Here is a 13,112-nt window from a genome sequence, read left to right as displayed (position 1 = left end):
ATGAATCCAAACAGTATTTTTTTTCCAAAAAGAAATGTATAAAAACTTGATGCAAAACGAACGCTAAAGTCAATGCATATCTAATTACTTCATTTCTAATATTAAATGTTCCGGCAACTGTAAACATGCTCACAATCAGCATGGAAGCTGGTGAAATGAGAAAACCTTTAACAAAAATCACGATATTGAGCAAAAACTCTAAAAAATACTGATAAAAAAAAACTAAAAACACACGACCACTAACAATTTGAGTAGCCATTTGATTACTGTATGAAGACTCTGAAAATGGACCTTGCTATGTTACAACTTCTGCACGTAACATAGCCAATCGGAATCCTCCACGCGTGTTTGTGCTGATGCAACCAGGCCAAGGCATTTGTTCATGCAAGGTGAAAATGTCGAGGCTGTTGGTTGCAGCTTCTACAACCTGGCCTTGTCAAATGAAAATAATCAACCTTCCATCATTATCTCTTATAACTTAATTAAAAAAAAAAGAAAAGAATTGTATGGGTTTGGTTGCTTTGTAAAATAAAACAGTTTAAACGTGATAAAAAATCAATATTTTTTGGATTTTGTTTCTTCTTAAAATCAAATAGGTTAATTAATTGAACCTAATAAAATTAATTTTTATTGTATTTTAGTTCTATCTAAAACAATGATACATGGCGAGTAAATTTGACAGCAAATGGAAAGTAACCCTCAAAGGAGTCTTGCATAAAGGGCAAGCTTTTGTAAAATTTCACGTGGCCGCAAAACAGTTGGTCAATAAAATGGGAAGTTTGGCAGCAAAAATGGGGGGAGGCAGAAGCTTAGTTGGCTACAAAATGAGAAGCTTGGCAACCAAAATGGGGAGATGCAAAGGCTTAAAAAACAGAGGCACAAGCAGCTACATTGGGACCCAAGACTTTGAAAACTATGGTGCCAGCAAAGAATGTATTTTTAGGCTACCTACTTTATATGTGATACAAAAGTGAGGTGGAATAAACTTAAATAATGCTAGGGTATGAATCCAAACGGTATTTGTTTCAAAAAAAAATGTATAAAAACTTAATACAAAGCGAACGTTAAGGTCAATGCAAATCTAATTACTTCATTTCTAACATGAAATGTTCCAGCAACTGTCAATATGCTCACAATAAGCATAGAAGCTGGTTAAATGAGAAAACCCTAAACAAAATCAAGATATTCAGCAAAAACACTAAAAAATACCGATAAAAAACAAACCAAGAACACACGGCCACTAAAAATCTGACTAACCATTTTATTACAAAAGAAATGATATGGTGCAAAAAAGATGGAAGAATAAACTTAGGTAATGATATGGTATGAATCCAAACGGTATTTGTTTTCAAAAATAAATGTATAAAAACTTGATGCAAAGCGAACGCTAAAGTCAATGCATATCTAATTACTTCATTTTTAATATTAAATGTTCCGGCAACTATCAACACGCTCACAATAAGCATGGAAGCTGGTGAAATGGGAAAACACTTAACAAAATCATGATATTCAGCAAAAACTCTAAAAAATACCGATTAAAAACAAACCAAGAACACACGGCCACTAACAATCTGAGTAACCATTTGATTACAAGGATCTGAAAAGGATGGAAGAATAAAGTTAAGTAATGCTATGTTATGAATCTAAACGGTATTTGTTTTCAAAAAGAAATGTATAAAAACTTGATGCAAAGCGAACGCTAAAGTCAATGCATATCTAATTACTTAATTTCTAATGTTAAATGTTCCGGCAACTATCAACACGCTCACAATAAGCATGGAAGCTGGTGAAATGGGAAAACGCTTAACAAAATTATGATATTTAGTAAAAACTCTAAAAAATACCGATAAAAAACAAACCAAGAATACACGGCCACTAACAATCTGAGTAACCATTTAATTACAAGGGTCTAAAAATGATGGAAGAATAAACTTAAGTAATGTTAGAGTATGAATCCAAACGGTATTTTTTTCTAAAATGAAATGTATAAAAACTTGATGCAAAGCGAACGCTAAAGTCAATGCATACCTAATTACTTCATTTCTAATATTAAATGTTCCGGCAACTGTAATCATGCTCACAATCAGCATGGAAGCTGGTGAAATGAGAAAACCTTTAACAAAAATCACGATATTGAGCAAAAACTCTAAAAAATACCGATAAAAAACAAACTAAAAACACACGGCCACTAACAATTTGAGTAGCCATTTGATTACTGTATGAAGACTCTGAAAATGGACCTTGCTATGTTACAACTTCTGCACGTAACATAGCCAATCGGAATCCTCCACGCGTGTTTGTGCTGTTTCAACCAGGCCAAGGCATCTGTTCATGCAAGGTGAAATTGTCGAGGCTGTTGGTTGCAGCTTCTACAACCTAGCCTTGTCCAATGAAAATAATCAACCTTCCACCATTATCTCTTATAACTTAATTAAAAAAAAAGAGAGAAAAAAATTGTATGGGTTTAGTTGCTTTGTAAAATAAAACAGTTTAAACGTGATAAAAAATCAATTTTTTTGGATTTTGTTTCTTCTTAAAATCAAATAGGTTAATTAATTGAACATAAAATTATTTTTTATTGTATTTTAGTTCTATCTAAAACAATGATACATAGCGAGTAAATTTGATAGCAAATGGGAAGTAACCCTCAAAGGAGTCTTGCATAAAAGGTCAAGCTTTTGTAAAATTTCACGTGGCCGCCAAACAGTTGGTCAATAAACTGGGAAGTTTGGCAGCAAAAATGGGGAGAGGCAGAAGCTTAGTTGGCTACAAAAGGAGAAGCTTGGCAGCCAAAATGGGGAGATGCAAAGGCTTAAGAAACAGAGGCACATCCAGCAACACTGGGACCCAAACCTTTGAAGACTATGGTGCCAAACCTTCCACCATTATTTCTTGTAACTAAAAGAGGAAAAAAAAGAATTATGTGGGTTTAGTGGCTTTGCAAAATGAGACAGTTTGAACTTGAGAAAAGTCACATCTTTTTGTGTTTTGTTTTAAAATCAAACAGGTTAATTAATTAAACTTAATAAAATTACTTTTTATTATATTTTAGTTCGATCTAAAATGATGACATGTGGCGGATAAAATTGATAATAAATCTGAAGTAGTCCTCAAAGGAGTCTTGCATAACACATCGCCTCCTGTAGAAATTCGCGTGGCCTCCAAACAATTGTCTAATCAAAGGGGAAGCTTGGCCGCGAAAATAAGGAGAGGCAGCAGACTTAATTGGCTATAAAATGAAGAGAAGAGGCTTAAGAAACAGAGACCACATGGAGCAGAAGTGGGACCCAAGCCTTTGGAAAATTGTGGCTGCGGTGCTATCAAAGAAGGGATTTGAGGCTAGCAGCAGCACTAGCTAGATGGCACTCACCTATGTAATTGTAAATTTCATTACCACTAAAATTATGGACTACTTCTTTTGATCAACCAATAGTGATAAGTGTAACATTATAAGAAAACTTGGTTCCTTAGTATTCTCTCTAATCTAAAAAGGATTCATTTAATTTTTGCGAAATAATCTTTTCCAACTGATGACAACATCAGAGGGTGGAGTTATGTTGATATGCATGGCCCTGTCAGATTATGAAGTTGTAGCAAACATTTTATATTGGATTATAATGTAATTATCTACGTATGATCTCAATTGTCTTAGTTGTTGAAACGAATCAAGACAACTATCTTTAATGATGTTAGATGATTAGTGATTACAGGTCCTTATAACTTCCTATTCATTTGAATCTTATTTAATATGTTTGCAAAAGGCTTTACATCGATTTTATAAATAACCTTGCATAGGCTAATTGGCCTATAATCTGATGCACTTTTAGGGTGGTTGATCTTAGGTACCAGCACTATTTAAGGTTTGATTTCAGCACAAGAAAAGTCACTGTGTAATAAAGCAGAAAATGGAAATTCATGGGTTTAAATTTTGTCTCTATGTGCCATCTATTCTCATTTATATTTTGCAGACTTGGTGTTTTCAGGGAACAATTGATGAAGCCAGTTAATCGAGGGAAAAAAATATTCTTTGATAATTTCTCCAATGCATCAGATCAACTCTTTACCAATGAGAAATCCTTTCTACTAGCTAGCCCAAAAATTATAAGGGTGCGTTTCATACACTGTATTATATTATGTTGTATTGTATTATTTTAATGATGGGTGTCGAAGCCAACAAAAATAAATTCCTACTCTAAATAAATTGTGTATAGTGATTGAGCAGGGTCGTGTCCACAGAGATCGGTAATTATTTAAATCCTTTTGAAACGTAAAACGTAAAATAGGGGAATTGTAGACAATAATAAAAATCAAATAAAAATAACAAGAATGCAAATTAAAGTTGTAATTCAAATTGGAGAAAGCTCTGGTTGAAGGAATTAACTCAGCTTGATTCGACTACTGATCATTGATTAAAATATAGATTATTATTACTCATGAATAGACCGGTTATAGCTACTGAGACCCTCTAATAGCCAATCTCTCCTTAACTAGTCGATAACCAAGGTACGACCGTTGGTTATTTCCCTAATCAATAGACAACCCTAGATACGATCATAGAATTTAATCAATTGACAGCCTGAAAAACCAGAGAGACCCAAATCCTAATCAACACATATGATGATTCATTTAAATTAGATTGTTTATTCTCACAACACAACTCTCTGCTATGTTATTTGTCACAAGCATTAAATTCTTCATACGATGAATCCTTTAATTGACAATAGATTAAGTTGATAATTAAATAGTGGCCAATTACCTAATTAACAAACATAATCATGAAACTAATTCAGAGAATAAACAAATACCCAAAAAGCAATAAAACAATTAAAGCACAAGAAAGATCTCACAGTAGTGATGAATCAAAGCTTCGTTATCCTTCAACCAGAAAAATAGGTTTAGTTCTTCATAGAGAGAAGAGAAAAATTAAGATCTAGGGTTTCTCCAATCCAAAATCCCCCCTTTTTCACAATAGATTCCTCTCTTAAATACTCTCTCTCTCTTCTCTTTTAGAATTCTATTTAAAATAAAATACTAATATCTGAAATATTAAATTCGTAATTACAAAAATAACCAAAAATACAAAACACGTTAAACTAAAAACTGCAGGTCCGCAGTTTTTAGCACGCGCCCACGCCTTATCAACAAAGTTCTTCTGACGCTCAGAAATTTCTCCAAGAGAACAATCCTCCTTAAACATCATCTTTTAGCTCAATTTTATCATCAATCAATAGAATTGCACCTACAAAAGTAAAACACAAGTAAAACATTATTATTAAGTGCAAAACATCGATATTAAGGGAAGTAAACAATGCAAAACTAGTGCATAAATTGCACTCTAACATTTAATGTTGATGTATTGTATTATGTTGTATTACATTAGCACTGTATTATAATAATATTGTACAATATTTGGTGATACACTGTACTGTATTAATTTTTTTTGTAATTAACTTAAATTATATATTTAGAAAATAATATTTATTAGTACTTAAAAAAATACAAAATATAGAAGTCTTAAATTTTAGAAATTTAACATTATTTTTTAGTATGAATATTAAAAAAATATTTTTTCCATAAAAATTGAAGCTTATAGGCTTATAATCGACAGCATAACATTTATTTTAAATTAATATTATTTAAATTTATTTATATATAAATATTTTTATTAGTTATATTAAATTTTTATATATTAATTACTATAATATAATTAAATAATGTAATATCAAGTTATATTCTTATTTTTATATATTATTTAAGTACTTATTAATCAATTTGATATATTAATTATTATATAATTAAATAATACATTATTTAGGAATATTTTTAATATAATAAAAATTAAAATATGAATAATAAATTATTAATTTATATTAATAATTATGATATAAAAATAAAAGAAAAGAAAATTTTATATTATATTATATTAAAAAGTTATATTATTTATTATTTTGAAAAAAAGCAAAAGTAAAAAAAAAAAAAGAAGCAGCAAATGCAAAAGCACAAAAGCTAAGAAACTGAGAAATGGAGGAGAAGATGACAAACAAGAAACTAAGAAGAAGAAGAAACAAAGAAGACGAAAAAGAAGAGGGGAAAAGGAAAAAAATAAAAATAAAAGAAAAATGAGAGAGAGAAACAAATATGCGAAGAAGAAGAGGGGAAAAGGGAAAAAAATAAAAGAAAAAAAGAGAGAGAGTGAGAATCAGAGAAGACAAAGAAGAAGAGGGGAAAAGGAAAAAAGAAAAGAGAGAAAAACAGAGAAGATGAAGAAGAAGAGGGGAAAAGGAAAAAAATAAAACAAAAAGAGAGAGAGAGTAACAGGGAAGACGAAGAAGAAGAGGGGAAAAGGAAAAAAGAAAAAGAAAAAAGAAAGAGAGAGAAATAGAGAAGATGAAGAAGAAGAAGCTAATACAGTATAAACCCGAGTTTCACTAGCATTTCCGTTATGCGGGGTTTCCCACATTAATTTTTTTCTTAATGCAATACCGGAGAAGTGCCAAACATCATATTGTCATATTTTAATGCAATGCAGAGCGCTAATACAGTATAATGCGGCATGCCAAACATGGCTAAGGGAAAATATTTAAAGTATCGAGTTTTTAGATCTCGATGCACCGGTGAGTTTTGAAAAGAGTGATGATATAGCCACAAACTCTTGTACAAATTTATTTTATACAAACTGACGTGACATTAATTCATTGATTGAATGAAAATATAAAATAATAAAAACAAATCACGTGGGTCAAGTGATATTTAATTCAACCAATCTTATCATGCAACATCAGTTTGTACAAAATAAGTTTGTACAATAGTTTGTGACTATATCATTACTCTTTTGAAAATAATAATACTATAATTTCTATTTATTATTGCAGTATTTTAACCTAAATATTATGTGATACTTCTCTATTGGATGATTAATTTCGTTATTTTGTAAAATTATTTATTACTCTATTCTAACTACCATTTCATAGATAAATCCCACATAGATTGAAATGTTGAAAGCTCTTTTATTATGTCATGCGTCTTCCTTATCCATTATTAATTTATTAACCATCAATCACCCATAAATATAGGAGCAATAATAAATATCTTAATATTTAATTTCTAATTTAGTTCCAATTGATGTCACATTCATCAATTAAATGGTATTTAAGTAATTTTATAAGTTATAAATTTTATTATTTAATAAATGAGTGATACGATAATCAAGATAGGACTAGATCCCTAACTTTTTGATATAAATCAAATGCGTATTTAATTTCCAAGAAAAGAATACCCTCACCGACATTCAATCATGTCGGCCGGCTTTGCTCTATATTATAAATTGAAGTACTTCAAGAAAATTTATGATATCTTTGGTGGTCCTTATATGACATTATCATATGGATTCTTTTTATGTGGTGGAAATTTGATACTTATTTTGATAGTAGTAATGAAAACAGATTAAACATCAAATTGGAAAACAAGCACCAATATGAATCGTTTAACACATAACTATAAATAGAAATGTAAAACTCCAGAAGGCAGCCATTGAATTGAAATATATGGAGGCCATTTCTTGTGGTAGTACCACCTTTTCGCAACTTTAAGAGGATGTGACATAGATTAACTTAGTTGAATTTTGAATGAATTTTAAAAAATTTTGTAGGCCCGTTTGGCGTTTTGAGTGTTTCCAAATATTATAGTACATAAATTTTAAGTAGCTAAGACTGATCAGTTCCCCTTAGAGGTTTCTTAGTCCTTTTAATCATACATATTTCAGAATCATCTCTTGGATCGGTAGTTCTTACCGCACCTCCCAGTATCAATTTCACTAGTTACATAGAAAATGTGGTACATAATTTCTCACTAAAGTAGGTTTTTGGATTACTCTTGCCAGTTATATATCATGACAGTAGGTTCCCGACAGATTTTTTTACTGTAATATTAAATTTAAATTTAATATTTTCAAAAATGTTAACTAAAAGCATGCAGATTTTACACTAAAACCAATGGATATAATGGATAGTGTATAAATCGCTGAAGGTCAGAAACCTAAGTAAAAAAATGATCGTTACATATAATGTAGAAAGCTAACTTTACAGGATTATATTCAATAACTTGAGTGGAGATTATTAACGCTTTCTCCCCACAAATTAATTAGTTGATCCTAGCTAGAAACACATATATATAAAATTTGACATTTACATTAAAGTGTGCAATTGACAAATTGGATTGAATGAATATTAGTACATACAAACTTTTATCATATAGAGTATCACTGGGTGTGATTTAGTACATTATTGCAGCATAACACTTTTAGATATAGTTCAAATTAGGTACGCTCGATATTATTTTTAAACATTACCTTGGCTTAATTAACTCATAATCATATAAAACATCGAACTTTTGACATAACTAAAGTACAATGTTAATTTACATTGGAGGGGGGATCACTGGGATTGAGAAATAAGGGTCAGCAATCATTACTTGTTTGAACACTTTTGGATTATCATCGTACTTCTCGCTGCAGAACTCATTGTAAAAGGCTCTTGCCTTCCTTAGTAGGTATCTTATAGATGTTGTCACGTACCAAAACCGTAATCTCGAACGTTCTTGTGCCCAGTGTTTTGGCTTCCGCTTCATCTTCATCTTCATCTTCTTTCCCTTCACATGAGCATCATTAATTTGATCCGAATTATGATGAGTCCAGCGCTCAGAATGCTGATGTGACGTTGTCGGCCAGATTTTCTTGGACCCTTTGGTTTTACGGTGCTGGATTAATCTTGATGACAAGGTCGCAATTTGGGTTGCCATGGAAGCTAAGGATGATGATGATGAATCAGCCTGTTAGGAAAGGCAATGGCTTAGATCTCTCAAGTAGGATTTGTGAAATGCCACCACTGCTTCATGGCTTATATAAAGGATGATCAAAGGATTTGAAGAATGGAAATGAATGCACTACAGTACTTTAACATGTGACATATGGGACCACATTTTCCTTGCATGATTGTGTACTTTGTAACGTCATATTCGACTTTTTGGCAATTAATGTAATTGCTTAGCCTATATATAGTATCAAAGCTTTACATCCTAGCTTTTTTGAAGCCACAATCCACATGTTACACTAATGGATATGAACAATGCACAAATGAAAAATATTAAGTGTGGGGGAATTCTAGTAGGTTCCAAAGGTGAGAAAGGTACCATGGATTATTTTATGAAAGCCGGGTTAGGGCACAAATTTATGAACAACAAATGCATGTGCGATCACATGAAGAATGTATCAATCAATCAAGTAAGATTAGTTTGTAACATATGGTTGCTCAAATATTTTCCATTATGGAGATGATCAAGCTCAAGTCTCATATGGGAGCCAATGGATAATGCAGGATGTGGCTGTCGTTTTTTCCACTTTCTACATGCAATCAGATTGATAAATTAAAATTTCAAAAGTGAAAAAATGACTTGTCTCTTATTAACGAACACGCCCAGGCGTTTCTGTCATTTCCTTGTCCGAACCAATATTAGTGGTAAAGAATATTGTAAAGGAGCGCAGGAGAGATATCTCCATGGCTGTCAAGTTGTTATTTGTTGTAGTTTGATTTCTTCTCTTGGATGTTTTAGGAGCATTTTCTCCATTTTAATTTCATCCACTTCTTGTCGCGTATATTTTTTTTAATAATTGTGGTAATATTTATATATGCATGACGAATTATAAATAAATAAGGAGGATTGCGTAAGAACATCAAGAATTTTCTCGTTATAATTTAGATTTATAATATGTATTTGGTTTGATATAATATTTTTTTTAAGAGTAATGATATTTGACCCCCCCTTAAATTGTCTCACTAGCCTCTATTTTTTAGTTTGTCTTATTATTTTCAAAATTAACCTTGTTGAAAATATTTTTTTTAATTTTATTTTATCTCTCTCCCCCACCCCACTCTCTTTAGCTTAGCCATCAACTCCACCCAAGTTTCAATATTGGGTTTGGTTAAATTTTATAAACAAGTGATTTGTTTTTTTTTTGTTACTGTTGATATTGGTTTTTCTTTGTGTGATAACCTAAGATTTTGTTTAATTTTAATATGGGATTTGATTAAGACTTACTATTTCATTCAAATTTTGAATCAATTAAAAGAAAATTGAGAGAAATGAGAAGTTAATCGGTTGAGAGATTGAGAGTGAAGAAAAAAATATTTTTTTTAAATATTTTTTATTTTTTCGTAAGATTAATTTTAGAATAAATAACATAATTAAAAAATCGGCTAATGAAATATACTGCAGGATCATACATCACCAATCTTTCTTTAAACACAAGAATGTTTGAGTACAGCCCAGCTCGCCTAGACTACCGAAACCAACCCTTGGGCCTTGGGTGCATACATAATTATGCAACAACCTATAACGGGAACCGAAACTCAGCAATGGGGACATCATCGCAATAAAATGAAACCACACTCGACAATATTTTATATAGAGAAATTGTGAAGAAACAATCTTATATAATTTGATGTGGACTAATCTGATTAGTAGATTGAAAATTAAAAAATAAAAAAATCATTTGAGTCATATAATATTTTTAATTCAACCAGTTATAATAAATCATATCATATTAATTTATACAACATTATTCCTATAAAAAAAAAAAAAACTTTACGACTGTATCATTACCCTTTCGTAAAATTTATTCTCATCAACTATTGAACTGCATTGTGACGATGATCAATACAGTGTAAATACTAGTGTTGACAAGATGTTAGTGGGTATAAATAATTTCAGGCTTTCAGCAAACCCCAACAAAAATCTTGATTATAATGACATGTACCACTCTTTGTCACCAAAGATCCACTTAAGTATATCGCAAGATTTTGATTGTTTGTGGACTCTTTAAGTTTGTTTTACAATGAGAATCTTTACAAATAAAATATGCTGCCATGTATGCTACTGCCAATAGTTTGTTTGTCTGATGATAATGCATACTTTGGACCATTTCAACAAGTGGGATTCTCTTCTCCCAAACTCCATTATTTGATTGGTTTGTCCTTGAAAATTTGTTGCAATTATAATGTGCTCTTATACATGTTAAGGTTGGGAAGCAATGAAAGAAATATGTAAAAAAATGGTTTTACTGTCTCCTTATAACAATAGGGTGGAAATATGACGGTTTAATATTGCTCTAGTTAGCATGCGACAGAGCAGTGGGTTCGATAATGAGACTATCAATAAGGCCCAAAGTGAGACCCACTAAATTTATTATTAAAGTAGTTAATGGATCTCAGTTTAAAACACATAATTCTGCTAGTCATCTCGTGTCTTACCACCTTAACATGCTGAGATAATGGGATGAGTTTTTTTTTTTAAATAATGAGTCACTCTATTACATCTAGCATTTTCTTCCAATATGCAAAGAAAAGTTGGTTCAATTTTAAACCAAAAGTGATTCCCAGATCAACAACTTTCATTCCACTATCATGTTGTCAGCCAAACTCGACGATCCAAACTTGCCAAGTGCTTGCTGATGCCAAAAAGTAATAAAATCACTTCACTATATAAATGTATCTCTAATTGATGAAAAATATCACACACTTGAGCTTTGCTATATGACACAAACGTTTGGCAACATTCCAATGGAATTAATGCAGGCTTCAGCAGATGGAAAATTTGAAGTGAAACCCACTGGAAAAAGTATTGTCAAAGCTATAGGTCCCTTGCCAGAGCCTCATACCCTTCAACTCTCAAACCTTGACCTACTTTCCGGCCGTTTTCCAGTCACATACTTCTACTTCTACCGCAGGCCTTTTGGCAAAAACTATCCCTTGATCATCCAGACCCTGAGAATCTCCCTTGCTAAAACTCTGAATTTTTACTACCCTTTTGCCGGTAGAATCATTCAGAATCCTCAAACTAACGAGCCCGAGATCATTTGTGATAACAATGGAGCGTTAGTTTTAGAAGCCGAAGCCAATATCCCTTTAGTGAATCACGATTTCTACAACCTTAATGAATCTCTTCAAGGAAAGCTAGTCTCTATTCAGCCAGACTTCCCTTTGCAAATCCAAGTGACAAGTTACACCTGTGGAGGCATTTCGATTACTTTCAGTTTCGACCATGCACTTGGCGATGCAAGTTCCTTCGGCAAGTTTCTTGTCTCATGGTCAGAAATAGCTCAACAAAAACCAATAACATGCTCACCAGATCTTCAGAGAAACCTTCGTGCACGTTTCCCGCCAAGCTATCATCCTTCTTTGGATCAAACTTTTGTCAAGTGCACCATAGAAGAGATCTCAAACATTCCGTCAACGAACATCTTGCTGAAGCGCCTCTACCACATTGATGCTTCAAGCATTAGCAGGCTGCAACAACTCGCATCCGTCAAAGGTAAAAAGAGAACAAAAGTTGAAGCTTTCTCGGCTTACATATGGAAGATTATGGTCACTTCCATCGACGAGAAACATGGAAAGTGCAAGATGGGTTGGTTAGTTGATGGACGCTGTAGAATTCTTAAATATGAAAATCCCATGTCAAGTTACATAGGAAATGTTTTGTCTCTGGCTGTTGGAGAAGCAAGTGTTACAGAACTGAAGCAAGGGTCCATATCAGAAATTGCCAACAGGGTTCATGATTCAATAACAAAAGTGACAAATGAAGCTCACTTCTTGGACCTGATTGATTGGATAGAGTGCCACAGGCCCGGATTGATGCTAGCAAGAGTGGTGCTCGGGAGAGATGGTCCAACAGTCGTGGTATCATCAGGACGAAGATTTCCAGTGGCTGAATTGGACTTTGGGTTTGGGAACCCAGTTCTGGGAGCAGTGAGTTCAATTATTGAGAGGTCTGGAGTTGGTTATATAAATCAAAGGCCAAGTGCCACGTGTGATGGCTCTTGGACTGTGTCTGCTATCTTGTGGCCAGAACTGGCTACAGCTCTGGAATCGGATTCCATTTTTCAACCGATGTCTGCTGCAGATCATCTTCAACTTTAGTTCTACTATCTCTGCTGCATCTTTCCGAAATAGTTCAACATAATCAAAAACCCAACCAGTTCTTTCTCACCGTACAGCATAAATCAAGAACAGTTTGATGGTTGAGATTAAAAATAATAATAATATTGGAAAAAAGTTAAGTCT

At 32.5% G+C, this 13,112-nt stretch overlaps 1 protein-coding gene and 1 long non-coding RNA gene across 2 annotated transcripts; one reads left to right on the top strand and one right to left on the bottom strand.

The window, feature by feature from the left end:
- Positions 1-4,849: 4,849 nt before the first annotated feature.
- On the bottom strand, positions 4,850-6,585 carry LOC127902055 (uncharacterized). Its single transcript, XR_008054488.1, has 2 exons — positions 6,410-6,585; positions 4,850-5,239 (listed from the first exon to the last, which is right to left on the bottom strand). It is a non-coding gene; the product is annotated as an uncharacterized LOC127902055 (long non-coding RNA).
- Positions 6,586-11,319: 4,734 nt separating this feature from the next.
- On the top strand, positions 11,320-13,037 carry LOC102629642 (coniferyl alcohol acyltransferase-like). The gene has a single exon (XM_006471577.4). It carries the CDS (start codon positions 11,586-11,588, stop codon positions 12,966-12,968), a length of 1,383 nt encoding a protein of 460 aa, XP_006471640.2. The 5' UTR covers positions 11,320-11,585; the 3' UTR covers positions 12,969-13,037.
- The last annotated feature ends 75 nt before the right edge of the window (positions 13,038-13,112 follow it).

Source organism: Citrus sinensis, chromosome 5, assembly GCF_022201045.2.
Source record: "Citrus sinensis cultivar Valencia sweet orange chromosome 5, DVS_A1.0, whole genome shotgun sequence".
Taxonomy (NCBI): Eukaryota; Viridiplantae; Streptophyta; class Magnoliopsida; order Sapindales; family Rutaceae; genus Citrus; species Citrus sinensis.
The sequence above is the reverse complement of the archived record's forward strand: the minus strand, read 5'-3'. Positions and strand labels throughout refer to the sequence as shown.

Bases quoted from the DNA above. Each gene is read 5' to 3' on its own strand.
- LOC102629642 (XM_006471577.4), top strand. From the start codon at position 11,586: ATGACACAAACGTTTGGCAACATTCCAATGGAATTAATGCAGGCTTCA.